Source organism: Podarcis liolepis (genome assembly GCF_965112155.1).
Source record: "Podarcis liolepis genome assembly, chromosome: 2".
Taxonomy (NCBI): domain Eukaryota; kingdom Metazoa; phylum Chordata; class Lepidosauria; order Squamata; family Lacertidae; genus Podarcis; species Podarcis liolepis.
In genome coordinates, this window is record NC_139555.1 from 57327384 (window position 1) to 57342850 (window position 15467).

Here is a 15467-nt window from a genome sequence, read left to right on the forward strand (position 1 = left end):
CTCCATGTGCTCCATCCCTATGGGTGCTGCGCACCCTTCCCCTATGGGCAGTTCACTCCGCCCCTATGGTCGGTTTGCCCCGTTCCCCCCACCCCTAAGGGCGGATAGGCTTCCTCCACCGCTGCTACCAGGATAGCTCAGTCAGTAGACCATGAGACTTTTAATCTCAGGGTCATGGGTTTGAGCCCCACATTGGGCGAAAGATTCCTGCATTGCAGGGGGTTGGACTAGATGACCCTCGTGGTCCCTTCCAACTCTACAATTCTAGAATTCTAAGTTCCACGGGATACAGGCATGCACAAAGCTGTCTCTATTCCACCCTCAACATGCAACCAATCCACTGATGGTATTTCCAGCAAGTCCTTCTGTTAAGAGACACCCAAAGTCTTCTTAATGAAATGATTACCTGATAGTTTTAAAGCAGGCCAATGACTTACTGTACAGTGGATGTATAATTTTTAAGTCCTTTCCCTTTGTTGCTACACTTGTAGAATAGTCACCGATTGTTGAGTTTTATAAAACAGGGTAGTCTTTCATGAGGTGCCATGTTCTCGGGGAGATGCTTCTGGAAAATCTGACCATCTCTGTCGGGAAGTGTTTGGAACTAGAAAAGTGTTGTATGTGGTTAAACCGTCACAGCTTCCATTCTGCCAGAACTCTCCAAAGTACACAAAATGACAATTCTGACAGGTATTTGAACATAAGAGTGCATTGGTTGCTAAGGAAATAAGTCTTGCTCCACAGGTAGGCCCTGATTGTACTTCTGTGACTGAAAGGTATTCATGATGAAAAGCAGCAATGTTGAATGTAACTTCGTAGTTCAGGAGAACACTCGTCAGACTATAGGCAATGTTGAAGTACTAATATTTTTGGCAGATTGTTGTCCTCGTTGACCTTGCATGTTGAATCTTAAAATCATGCTCTTCTAACTACCTTTTTGTTTCCCTAGGTTTTTAAACCTCCAGCCATATGCTGAAATTTTATCTTTCGTTCTTACTCTTGTGTATGCCACGTGGTGTTTCATGTGGTATCTATACATTTCTATGCTTTAAATATTGTTAAGCCACCTAGGATATACTTTGAATTGAAGGGCAGGATGCAAATGTTCAAAGGAAAGAAAACAACAAAATGTTGTTTTTCCTTTCTGGAGGTAATATTGCTGTCCTATATATGCATTGTTTGGGTTTAAGGGCCATTGAAATTAGGGGTGTATACTAAACATGAGAGGGACACGGGTGTTGCTGCGGGTTAAACCACAGAGCCTAGGGCTTGCCGATCAGAAGGTCAGCGGTTCGAATCCCCGCGACGGGATGAGCTCCCGTTGTTCGGTCCCAGCTCCTGCCCACCTAGCAGTTCAAAAGCACGCCAGTGCAAGTAGATAAATAGGTACCGCTCCAGCGGGAAGGTAAACGGCGTTTCCGTGCGCTGCTCTGGTTCGCCAGAAGCGGCTTAGTCATGCTGGCCACAGGAGGCAGAAGCTGTACGCCGGCTCCCTTGGCCAATAAAGCGAGATGAGCGCCGCAACCCCAGAGTCGGTCATGACTGGACCTAATGGTCAGGGGTCCCTTTACCTTTACCTTACTCAACATGAGATATAGTTTGCATCCCTATTCACTGCTTTGGAGAACAGCCTGTTTCAGTTCAGAGTGATTTGGAGACTACCACGATACAATATTCAAAAATGACTATTTGAATTTTATTCCATGTGGTTAGAAAGTTCCAATCAGAGTATAACCATGGACCTAAATTAGTATTGCCATTAATTTACAACCCAAAGAGACTAGCAGATAGCTTTTAACTTCCTTGTCACTATATAGAAGGGAAGAAATGTAAGCTAATTTAAATATTGTGGTCTGTTTATGAACATGAGGACCAGGATATTTGTGCAACCCTGATTTGTAAATTTTGCATAAACACAGAGGACTTATGTTGTTTGTATTTAGGAACATATTGCATTTTATAAAAGGTGTTGATGAATCAAAATATTACTCAAAGCAAAGAACAGAATTATTACTATTGGGTAGGAAGCTCTGTTTCACAATCAGATGTTGGCAGTTTAAATTTGTCCTGTTATGAAACAATGTGATACACAAATGAGATGCACTGGTAGCCCAACTCAGACTATCATCTGCTCATCCATACGGTAGCTAATTGAGATAATTTCTGTGCCTGTCATTTTTCTCACTTCTATTTCAAGCCCAGGTAAAGCTCACTTGAAGTTGCCATTCTCATGCCAGAGCTCATGAGAAAATTATTTTTTAGATCAGTGAAAAGCAGCAGCATCTTGTTGGGTGGCGTGGGTCTTAGGTTTGCCATATGTCTGGGTTTTCCTGGACTCTTGAACAACAGCAGAGAACTGCTGAATCAGAATAAATGGCTATTTTGAGTTGTAGGGATCTTGACTCAAGTCCCCACTCAGTCATGAAGTTTATGTGTAGTCTGGGGCAAGTCAACATCTCTCTGGGAAAAGTCAACACCTCCTATGTTTGTAGTTGAAGTTAAATAGAAAACCACATATAGGATATATATAGTTCAATAGAGGAAAGTTGGGATATCAATCTGATTAGTAAAGTTGTGTTGTTGTTTTAAAAGCAGAACATGGAAACTGACATTGTGCCATTAAATCATACTACCACCTGTATAGTATAGACTATTCACATTCTGAATATTTAATTATATAATATAATAATAATCTGGGTTTCAGGAAAGGATGTATAGCAACGTAGAGAAGAACAGAGAAGAAATGCCATTGTAAAGCAAGGAAAAGTTAGACCATACCTCATGTGTTAGCCTCCCAGTATCAGAATAAAATTGCTTGCTCCCATTGGATTCCATCCATCCCCAAGCAGTTGATGGGAAAACCTCAAGTAATATGAGGAATGACCAGAAGCTTATTGATTTCATTGCTGTATGTCTGAGAAGAAGAAAAACAACAGTATCAACCAGAGCCAATAGCTACATTCAGTGCAGACTAGGTTCACATTTTAACACTATTTCTGGAGTTCATCATATAACTTGAGTAGCTTGTAAAGATTCCTATACCAAAGCAAATAATATTTGCATTGATGAAGCTGTAAGACTTATCACACCAATCACAGTTTTAATGCACCAGCATCTTACCAGCTGATGTCCAAACTGAGTTTCAGCATGGAGTGAGGTTAACAGAACTTTCATTTGGCTGTGCAGTCAGATGACCACGTTGCCCCTTGTGAGGCCCAGGATGATATCCTGGATATCTACCCTGGACAAATTTGTAGATCTGTAACTTTGCACAGGTGTAGGGAGCCTTTGGCCCCACAGGTGTTGCTGTACTACAGCTCTCATCAGCTCCAGCAAGCATGGCAAAGTGATAAGAATTGTACTTCAGAAACAGCTTGAAGGTCAAGATTTCTCCATCCCTATTTTACAGGGTTTAGGTATGTGTGGTGGGTGTTTGCGTTAGGAAGGACTGCATTTTTGGTTGGTGGGAGTGAAGAATGGTGTGTATAACTGCATTTTCACTTGGATGGACAGATATTCATTCTGTTTCATAAGCCTGCTGTAGAAAAGGAGAGTTCACATTCATTGCTCCACCCACTTTTTCCTCTGGTCCCACTCAGAAGGTGCTAGGTAAAGTGGAACCTTGGTTCTCGAACGGCTTAGTTAATGAACAAATTGGATCCCGAATGCCGAAAACCCGGAAGTAAGTGTTCCAATTTTCGAACATTTTTTCAGAAGCCTAACATCCGATGTGGCTGTCGGCTATTGTTTCTGGGGCACCTGCGCCAATTGGAAGTTGTGCCTTGGTTTTCAAACGTTTCAGAATTCGAATGGACTTCTGGAATGGATTACGTTTGAGAACCAAGGTACCACTGCATAAGCAACCTTGCATGTCTCCAGTCAGTAGAGGGCAGTGCTGAGACTAACAGACAGTCAGGGAAAATATACCTTGTGGTTTCTCACTAAATGTATATGTTCTGTCACTTCCTTCTGCTCTCCCCCTCACCTCTTCTCTTGTACAAGGCAGCCATGAAACTATTGCTCACGGTGTAGACATAGAATCCAAAGCCATCCTTGTGAACATGAAGTAACTGTAAGTGAATAACCTTTGTTTCTTTTACCAGTGGTACTCCTGTGTATTTTATTTTCCTTTTTTAAGCTATGCTAGTGGTCTGTGATTGAAACTATGGGTGGAGGCTTGGCTCCAGCTTCCAAGCTGTTTTAACTCTGCTAAATAGTTATATACTATATAATATATGCCTATCAATTTTATTTTTTAGATCTGTCAAAGGGAATGTGGCCCTTGGGCTGAATTGATTCCCTACTCTGTTCAAGTATAAGAAAAATGTTATGCTTAAATTAACAGAACACCAGCATTAAGGATCAGAAGACAATAGGGATATGAATAGAGTGACAGGCAAATTAATACCTCAGATGGGATGTATTAACCATGTCATCAGCACAGTATCATAAAATCATCTTTTCACAGGAAAAATCTGCCAGACAAAGCAGCTCATGTGTGAACAGATGTCTTACTAGTGCGTAGAGCCGCCAAAAACATTCCTAAGAGTGCATTAGTTTTAGTTGCTAAAAGAGGAAGACATTTTCCTGCCTCAACCATATTCAGGGATTGAAAGATTTGTGCAGTGCAGCCTTATATGCATGCTTGCTGAGAAGCAAGTCCTTCTGAATTCAAGGGGGCTTTTTCTGAAAAAGTGTGGATAGGATGGCAGCCATAGATTAGATGTCTATCAACTTCTTATAAACTTTATGGAAATTTCAGGAAAAAAGAGTCACGTGAAGATGCACAATGTCAAGACTCTAGGATCCAGTTTGCTGCATCAGCACACATTGCTAGATTTTTATTTTATTCCTATTTGGGGTGGGTGGGGAGGGAAGAGTAAAATGAAATGAACCACCATTACACCAAAATGTGGTCTTGACTATGCTACCACTCAGTGGATTTGTAACTGGCTGACTGACCGAACCCAAAGGGTGCTCATCAATGGTTCCTCTTCATCCTGGAGAAGGGTGACTAGTGCGGTGCCACAGGGTTCTGTCTTGGGCCCGGTCTTATTCAACATCTTTCTCAACGACTTGGATGATGGACTCAAGGGCATCCTGATCAAATTTGCAGATGACACCAAACTGGGAGGGGTGGCTAACACCCCAGAGGACAGGATCACACTTCAAAACGACCTTGACAGATTAGAGAACTGGGCCAAAACAAACAAGATGAACTTTAACAGGGAGAAATGTAAAGTATTGCACTTGGGTAAAAAAAATGAGAGGCGCAAATACAAGATGGGGGACATCTGGCTTGAGAGCAGTACATGTGAAAAGGATCTAGGAGTCTTGGTTGACCACAAACTTGACATGAGCCAACAGTGTGACACGGCAGCTAAAAAAGCCAATGCAATTCTGGGCTGCATCAATAGGAGTATAGCATCTAGATCAAGGGAAGTAATAGTGCCACTGTATTCTGCTCTGGTCAGACCTCACCTGGAGTACTGTGTCCAGTTCTGGGCACCACAGTTCAAGAAGGACACTGACAAACTGGAACGTGTCCAGAGGAGGGCAACCAAAATGGTCAAAGGCCTGGAAATGATGCCTTATGAGGAACGGCTAAGGGAGCTGGGCATGTTTAGCCTGGAGAAGAGGAGGTTAAGGGGTGATATGATAGCCATGTTCAAATATATAAAAGGATGTCATATAGAGGAGGGAGAAAGGTTGTTTTCTGCTGCTCCAGAGAAGCGGACACGGAGCAATGGATCCAAACTACAAGAAAGAAGATTCCACCTAAACATTAGGAAGAACTTCCTGACAGTAAGAGCTGTTCGACAGTGGAATTTGCTGCCAAGGAGAGTGGTGGAGTCTCCTACTTTGGAGGTCTTTAAGCAGAGGCTTGACAACCATATGTCAGGAGTGCTCTGATGGTGTTTCCTGCTTGGCAGGGGGTTGGACTCGATGGCCCTTGTGGTCTATTTCAACTCTATGATTCTAAAATCCTCCAGCTATATTTCTCTTACATAGCATACCTGGTAGCCTATAGGAAGACAATGACCTATTGCATCACCCTGTCATTATTTCTTGTTTTGAATTTAAGGGTGTGAGTCTGCAAGCAGTAACCTGTTTACGTTAATCTCTGGATGCATCCAGTACGTTAGGCCCCTTTAAAAATATTGATGATGATAGCAGAACAATGGTCACTATGGTAAATCCCGGCTTCCTCTCTTATACTAGGCATTTACAGTGTTAGCATTCTTGTTCGGGTGGGGGAGAAGTACCTGGTTATCTGGCACAATCTGCTTGTAAGGGAATATCTGAACCAGAACGTTCTAAAAGGCTGGCATGAATGAAAGGCAAGGACATTGGGGCTGAGCATGCTGCCCCCCCCCCCCACAATCCAGTTTAATTTTCACAAGTTAATATTGTATCTCATTTGAGTAAAAAGTGCTTTTACTGGATGCAGCTCCACTGGGAAATTTGCATTATTTTGACTGAAATGGATTGCATACACACAGAGAGAGAGCTGCACACCAGTGAACAGAGTCTGAAAGAAAACACACCAGTGCAAGACCTACAGCGCAACCATGTGCATATCTACTCAGAAATAAATCACTTTGGGTTCATTGGGATTTACTCCCAAATGTGTGTGTATAGGACTGCTGCTACAATATGATCATTTCCAAAAGCAACTGTGAAACATAAAGACTTTCACAAAATTCTGATCTGGTTTCATAAGGATACATACATCGTTTTCTGAATCTCCATTGATTTCAAAGGAATGTGCATAACTTTGGATGGATTGGATCCTTAGCATTTATACAATATTTTATTTGCAACTCTTTCTACCACTTAATCTAAATTATCTCATTAATCTTTGCGACAACCCCATTAAATGGGTCACTTTAAATATCCTCATGCAATAGGTGAGGCAGTGGGATGGCTCACACAAACCCATAGCCAAATAGAAAATTAACTGTAGCTCATAAAGGTAAAAGTAAAGGTAAAGGGACCCCTGACCATTAGGTCCAGTCGTGGCCGACTCTGGGGTTGCGGCACTCATCTCGCTTTATTGGCTGAGGGAGCCGGCATGACTAAGCCATTTCTGGTGAACCAGAGTAGCGCATGGAAACGCCATTTACCTTCCCGCCGGAGCAGTACCTATTTATCTACTTGCACTTTGACGTGCTTTTGAACTGCTAGGTTGGCAGGAGAGCGACCGAGCAACGGGAGCTCACTCCATTGCGGGGATTCGAACCGCTGACCTTCTGATCGGCAAGTCCTGGGCTCTGTGGTTTAACCCACAGTGCCACCATGCTCTGATGTATTTCCTCTTGAAGCCTCATGTTCAGAAGAAAGTAACTAAATCCAAATAATTAATCACTTTTTAAAAGGGGGGGGGGCAACTAATTATGCTGAACTCTGTCTCCACTGCCACCATTTTGCGACCAACAAAGTCATTGCATCACCATTTTGTGGTTTGAAGAGGCTGTAATTTTAAGTCGTTTCAAGTGGGCCCCAGGGTAGAAAGTCGGGGAACACCATTCTTAGAAGCTTTGGCAATAAGCTTTCTGCTTCTAACATCTTGATATCAAACCAGCAGATGTCTCTTTCATTAGAACTCAGAGTCCTCAAGCTTAAGCTTGAAGTATGAAATAAGCCCTCCAGAGCTAACTTCCAAATCCACCTGCCTGAGGGTTAGGCTGCAAATAGGGAAATGTTGGGTCATTTTGGGTGGAAGGAGGGTGAAAAAGGTCACATGCATTAATAGGGAATGAATTTATACATTAGAGTTCAAGCCAAGATTGAACAGACTCCTTAAACAGATTGTGCTTAGAGAGTACAAGACAAAGAAGCATGTTCTACTCTCTGCACCCAGACTGTTTAATATTTCCCAACGCGCATGCCAGGAGAGCAGTTTCCTCATCATGCTTTAGAGTGCTTTCCCTGCCTAAAATCAGATTTGCTGTCAAGCAATTACCAAGTTGGTGATAAAATTTGTGCAGAGTGAGTTTTAACATACTTTGATTTAAATTACTGGGGTTAAATGCAATCAAACCCATATGCATATTTATGAGCACCGCATCTTGGGTTAGATTCTACTTAAGAAGTGCAACTTTTTGTGTGCAGCAGAGAAGGGTGGCAGAAATCTGACCCAGTACCAAATGCAATCTAGGATAATTATAAGAAACATAGAGGGTATATTCCAACATGGGGAATGTTGCATTAGTTTTCCTGATTATAATGCTAGTGTTTCTGCCCCATTTTCTAACATTCCTTTCACACAGCTGTAACTGTTGTGTTATGGAACAGTGGCTTTTTAACCGATATTGGACAACATCGCTACTCCCTCACACTTTGTACATGTGTGGACTTCTGTTCTCACATGATTCGCCCATGAAAATGGCAGGAAAGAATAGTATGCCAACATGCCTTAAAATTCATCACTTTACTCCCACAATTTTCTGGGTTAATGCGCATGCAAACCAATTAGCACAGAAATGAGCACTAAACTTCCGCAATACTCCACTAAATTTCCAGAAGTGGCTTTTGCACCGTGTGAAAGGTCATATATTACATGGAAATTAACAATTAGGGAAATGTCAGGGAAACAGAATAACTGCTATATGTGGATGCAGCCTGACATCCTTACCAGTCTAAAATATTTGTAGCATATTCTGTGTCTTGTGTGTGTCTGCAACAGTAGTCTTCTTAAGACATTATTTAAACTGCTTTAAAAAGTCAGGGTTCTAAAATGTGTGAGGAGCCTCTATGAGTACAAAAGGCCCCTCTTGGCCCAGTCCCCCTGATTACAGTGCTCAGGTAAAGAATGCCTGAAGCAAGCTAATGCCCTTCACACAGTTTCACATTATATACCAAAATCTTGAACCTTAACCAGCCAATCCAATAAATGATTAGACATTCAAGTAATGACACATCCTCATGGGTCTATCCCATGTGGGCATCGAATACCATCATTTGGGAAAGGGTGAAGTGTTTTCTTGCAGTAGGTAAAAACCCGCGTTCACAGAAGTAGCTGAGCATTCCTGTAGAGGTAGTCATGTGGTTTGGATTCCCAGTAGTGGTCACGCTGCAGATTTTGGCTCCGATAAAGAAGAAATCTCTCTCTCTCTCTCTTTTCAAGTAACATTTTTTACAGATCAGTTTCATTTGTTGAGACATTAGGAAGAAAAGGGGAAAAGATGAGTGGGGGTGGGGCGGGTGGTGATGTTTCTATTTTACTTAATATATGTGGGGTTTTGTGTCAGCGTCGCTTGTGCAGGTTCTCTGCTATCCGCTTGTGCTTCTTTGGTGGTGAGAGAGGTTATATCTAAGCACATTTTTTAAAAAGCATATTTTAAGAGAAATTTGTTTTCAGTGCATTTAAATGCAGATTTCATAAAGGATTGTTAAAGGCCAGATTGATGAGGAAATAATAGAGGCCAGAATGATGGGTAAACTCATTTTAAAGTGGCACAGAGCAAATATGGAGTGATCTATCCATACAACCTTGTTCTCCAGCTATAGATAGACTTTATTATTCTTCATATGGGTGCTGATGTCGCAAGCATCCACTTCCTTATTCCTAAGGGGAACTAAGGAGAGGTGTGTTTATTACTGATTTATCTATTATTTACTTAAAATATTACCTCATCCCTACATACCCAACCAATCACGGCACTCTACATGAGAGGGTATCCTGCAGAAAGCACCTTATCAGGAGGTCTGCTCCCTGCACAGTGTTGGAATCAGGCATTTAGTGTGGTGGGACCTACCCTTTGAAAGTCCCTCCCACTGCATGTCAGACAGGTGCCTTCTCTGCTGACTCTTTGACATTGGGTTGATTGTATCCCAGCCAGGTTCTGTATTGAATATGAAACTGTTTTATTGCGGATGCTTTTACTGCCCTTATTCTTTATTGTGAAGCTCCTGTGAGATGTTCATAGTAAGGGAATAATAAGTGAAGTGAAATGAAATAATAAATATGTCTACATACACATTTATATCTAACCACTCTAGAGCCTAGGCACTATTCTAGTGGCTTCCTGAAAAGGCCCTTGTGACATCTGAATAATGTCAAATGCATGCAGTAAAGCACTCCCCATATTAAATGGAAAACATGTGCAAACAGTAGAAGTAGAAGAAGAAGAGGAGGAGGAGGAGGAGTTTGGACTTGATACCCCACCTTTCACTCCCCTTAAGGAGTCTCAAAGAGGCTCACAATCTCCTTTCCCTTCCTCCCCCACAACAAACACTCTGTGAGGTGAGTGGGGCTGAGAGACTTCAGAGAAGTGTGACTGGCCCAAGGTCACCCAGCAGCTGCATGTGGAGGAGCGGAGACGCGAACCCGGTTCACCAGATTATGAGCCCACCGCTCTTAACCACTACACCACACTGGCTCATAACAGAATGGGGGAAGCACTAAAACAATTGCACTTGCTGTTAGGGTAAATAGGTCCTGACACTGGCAGGATCAGTCCCCTTGTACCCATGCTCCAGGGCTGCATTCCTACGCCCAGTAGTGTGAGCTGCCCTCAGTGTGTGAGTCATGGAATGAGTTGCGAAACGAAGGCCCTCAGTCTAAAAGTTAAAACTACATTCAACAGTCTTGACTGTCTCACTGCACAATGGCTACCAAAAAAGGAGAAAAGCTCAATGCTTCTTGTAATTCCACAAGCAGCACTTCTCAGTGGCAGACAGCGCACAATATGCCATCAAATCTTCCCACAAGCTTACAGCACTTGCCTTTCCTCCCTCATCCACACATTCCTTTGTGTTTGAAATAAAGAACACAACTACATCACCAGTTCGGAAGAAACCATTCCAACTCCCAAGAGCATCAAGCTGTCTCAGAGAGTGCCCCCCATGAAAGTAAGACAATGGGGTAGTTCACAATGAACAAGGAAACTAGAGTGCAAAATACAACAACAGAGCAGGTGAACCAGTACTCTAACAATAGCTTAAAACAAGCCATGCACACTTAGAAGATCATATGTTTGTATGTCTAGATGCAGTGGCGTAGCGTGGGGGGTGCAGGGGGGGCCGACCGCACCGGGCACAACATCTGGGGGTTAGGGTTAGGGGGCGCAAATCCACGGGTTTGGGGGCGCAAATTACTTGCCTTGCCCCGGGTGCTGACAAGCCACGCTACGCCACTGTCTAGATGTACATGCGTGCGTGTGTGCGCGTGCACACACAAACTTATATCACATGTTTGATAATGCAATTTCCAGAATACTTCCAGTACAGAGCTATTAGAAAAAGTAGCACTATGGAAATGTTTGCCAAAGACTGGCCACTGAAAGTTAGCCACAAAAAGAAGGACAAATCAAACCTTTCAGGCATTGTCAGTTCAGCTGCTTTATTAGTTTGAGCACAAGGAAAGAAACACAACCAGCTTCCAAAACAAATCTGGGCTTCACTTCCTCAAACAAAGTTGCTAATTTGTTGCAGCAGCTGCATAGCTGTGAGGCTTGGAAAATAATTTTACTGCCCATCAGTTTTATAAAATGCTGCTAATCCTAGGAAAATTAATTGCACAATTCTATACTAACCCTTTCAGCAAACCGTCATGAAGTTAAATTACAGTTCCAATTAATTATCTACACCATCTCGGATTAATCTCTTAGGCTTTGATGAATGAGATGCCTAAATGGCACCAAGTATAATGTGTTACATTTTGCCAGGCATTCCATTTGAGACAAAGAGCATTTGTAAAAATTTACACAGCAGAAAACTTAGCACAGTGCTTTCATTTTGCCCCCTGTGTCTGTCTCACAAAATAACCAAGACTGAGTTTCCTTTCTTGTCAATGCTGGGATGATCAGGAAATAAACAAAGCAGCTAAGATGAAACACTATCACTATCAGCTCTCTTTCAGGACTGCACAAACTTTCTGCATCACACAGCTATTTTGGAGGCATATGTAAGTACAGTGGAGATTTGATTCATACGAACACTCTGCATTTCAGCCAGGATTACTCTGAGGATGTGGTGAGTTGGTAATATTCTGAGGAACTTGTAAGAAGCACAGAGAATGATGATGATGTAGATTGGATAGCTCAGGTGATTAGAGTCTGGTGCACCTTCCAGCAGATGTCAAAGCGATAAACAACTACCTGACATTCAGAAGACATCTTAAGGCAGCCCTGTTCAGGGAAGTTTTTATTGTGTGATATTTTACTGTATTTTTGGTTTATATGGAAGCCGCCCAGAGTGGCTGGGGAGGCCCAGCCAGATGGGCAGGGTATAAATAATAAATTTATATTATTATTATTATTATTATTATTATTATTATTATTATTATTATTATTATTATGCCAAAGCTGAAGGTTCAACCCCCATATGGGATGGCTTCATATTCCTCCATTGCAGGGGGTTGGACTAGATGACCCTGAGTGTCCCTTCTAACTCTACACTTCTATTATTCCATGAAGATGAATTTGCTTGTCTGGTGCAGCAATAAAACTGCTCCCACATTTGGAAAGCTAAGCAGGGTCTGGTCTGGTTTCAAATTGGAGGGGGAACCACGTGCTGAGTTTCCTGCATTGCAGGGGGCTGGACTAAATGACCCACAAAGTCCCTTCTGACTATACAATTCTATTTCACACACCAGGGACATTTGTGAAGATGTATAGAAGAAACAACAGTTCAAGCCCATAAGAAATATTTTAGATTATCTGTATCCACAGATATATTGTACAAAACAGGCTGAAAGATAGAAACTCAATCATAGACAGAGCAGAATTGATCCTTGGTTTGAATATCTTGGAAAGAGCTGGTAAAAATGAAGCATGCAACAAAAGCATACTGTACCAATGTTGAGGAGATGTACTATTTTATCTTTGATGCAGCTGTGTAAACTTTATGATACACAAAATATCACATATGGATCCAGTATTCTTCTATCCGTCTGAAGGAGAAGTCATTTTGCATGGGCCAAATAAAAGGTTTCATCTAAATTACTCTGACTACATCCCCCAAATAGCCTGGTATGTTAATAGAAGCTGCAGTCACTTGTCTCATTTATTTCATTGCTTTTGGATTTGGGCTAGTTCCCTCATATCAAACATTTCAAAACATTCCATGTTTTGGATCAGATCATTTCCCCACACTTTTGCAATCTGCTAGCAATTAGGAACAGGAAACCAATTAACCACCCATGCACTGCATTGCATTGTAACTATTTTTAAAATCAGTATTTTTCAGTGCAAACTAGAGCATGCATGACATTCTCCCAGCTTGCTGTTGTTGAAGTCAAGCAGACATTTCTGACTTAAAGAAGTGGTTCCTACACCAGAACATCAGCATTATTCATGTCACCTTGTCATTCTGTATTATTAATGTGACCTTGAAAAAATGTGCAAGCAGTAAAAGCTTCTTTGGATTTTTATTTACTGGATACATTTTCTATATTTTGCATGAATCAATGTATGTAAGTATGTGTAACATTGTCCCCATTTTGACCCTCACCTTATATTTGGTGTGCTATAGCTACTTTTCTACACAAATCAAATGAAAACTGACTTGTTAAGAAAAATTTAGTGAATTCATGTTAAAAGCTCAAGCAGACGCACTTGTACTTAATGGAACTTGCAGTTCCGTCTGATTGGGACTTTCTGTTGAACATTTGGGGCAGAAGACATAATGTCTATTGTAATCAGAGCTGTGCTTGAACCATTTCATGATTTGAAATTGCTAGAAAATTATCAGCTATTATTGGCAAGAGCTGCTTACAGAGTTGTGGAAGAAATTAGTAGTTAAAAAATTATGAAAGCTAAAATACTATAAAAAAGTTTTCTCAACATTATAGTCCACAAGGTTAGTGGAGTAGACCACCAGATATTCTTATAATGAAAACAGAATTTGAGGCATTTCAAACTCAATACATGGAACAGAAAAGTAAAGATTTAAAGATTGTATGAGTATCAACTTAGTAAAGAAGAGAAAAGCTGTGAAAGGGCATGGTACTTTTCTGTGCTGCTTTGAGATCTATCAACAGAGCCAGCCTGGTCATCGGGTAGGTGGCAGAAGTTCCCCAGGCAGCATGTCCATGGGTACATCATCACCTTTGCCAGTGGCAAAGAAGTGCTGCCACCATCAATGCTGATTTTGGGCAAGATTGAGTCCATTTGGGGTGAGAGCTTGCCCAAACTTGGTGTGATTGTGGTTCTGTTTCTCTGCCAGCAGTGGATGCAGTGGGGCATGTGGCAGCGGCAGAACAGGCAGTGGAGGCAGGAGCAGGTAGGTGGTGGTGGGAGTGGCAGGAGTGGCGAGGCAATGCGGCACTTCCTATTTTGCCTCAAGTGGTGAAACAAGATACACTGCCCCTGCCTATCAAGGATGTTGCAAAACAGCAAGGAAATGCCATTCATCTTGATTTTAAAAGGGTTGTGTGCCCTTGAAAGATCAGTTGCATAATGTGTGGGTGCTGATTGTTCAAACTTTGTTGCTGCAAACTTAGTTAGCCTCCATGACAATGTAGTTCCTTCCACCAGCAAATGCATTAGTTGCAACCCCACATAGTCTAAAATAGCCTGGAAGTTATCTGTTTACTTAAAGGTAAAGGTAAAGGGACCCCTGACTGTAAGGTCCAGTCACGGACGACTCTGGGGTTGCGGCGCTCATCTCGCTTTATTGGCCGAGGGAGCCAGCGTACAGCTTCCAGGTCATGCGGCCAGCATGACTAAGCCACTTCTGGCAAACCAGAGCAGCGCACGGAAGCGCCATTTACCTTCCTGCACACTTTGATGTGCTTTTGAACTGCTAGGTTGGCAGGAGCAGGGACCAAGCAATGGGAGCTCACCCCGTCGCGGGGATTCGAACTGCTGGCCTTTTGATCGGCAAGCCCTAGGCTCGGTGGTTTAGACCACAGCATCACCTGCATCCCTATCCATTCACTTGGGAAACTCTAAAACAGATCTTGGCAATTTTGTTATACATGGAGCTTCCTTTGAAGACTTCCTGGAAACTTCAGTTTGCAGTCTAGCTGCTGTGTGCCGAGTTCATGCAGACTGGTCCCAGAAGACTATATCACACCAATAATAATAATAACAGTAGTAGTAGTAGTAGTGGTAGTAGTAGTAGTAGTAGTAGTAGTGGTAATAATACAATGCTGGCTCATTTATGAGCACAATTCAAAGTGCTAGTGCTTACTTTAAAAGCACAATATGCTTTAGTACTTGGGTAACTCAGGGACCACTCCGTACAACATATACCTGCCTAAGTATTGAGATAATTATGGGGGGGGGGTGCCTTCTCTGGGTGACCTTGCCCTCTGAATTGAGGGGGTGATGATCAGTAAGAGGGCCTTGTCAATTGTAGCACCCTGCCTGTGAAATGATTTCCCTAAAGAGGTTTGCCTAACACCCACCTTGAGATCTTTTGGTGTGAAAATCTCATCCCCCCCCCCTCCCCAGGCTTTTCTGGTTAGTTTTATTCTGCCATGATGCTTATGTTTTCTTTATCTCAGGTGCTTTAAT

At 42.2% G+C, this 15467-nt stretch overlaps 1 protein-coding gene across 2 annotated transcripts in view; it reads right to left on the bottom strand.

Moving 5' to 3' along the window:
- The window catches only part of FSTL4 (follistatin like 4), a 340721-nt gene that overhangs the window by 321772 nt on the left and 3482 nt on the right, over window positions 1-15467 (bottom strand). For both annotated transcript variants that reach the window (XM_083488099.1, XM_083488098.1), the window contains exon 2: window positions 2779-2914. In XM_083488099.1, the coding sequence (XP_083344225.1) occupies window positions 2779-2904 (126 nt within the window). In that variant the 5' untranslated portion in view covers window positions 2905-2914. The remainder of the gene's footprint in view (window positions 1-2778; window positions 2915-15467) is intronic.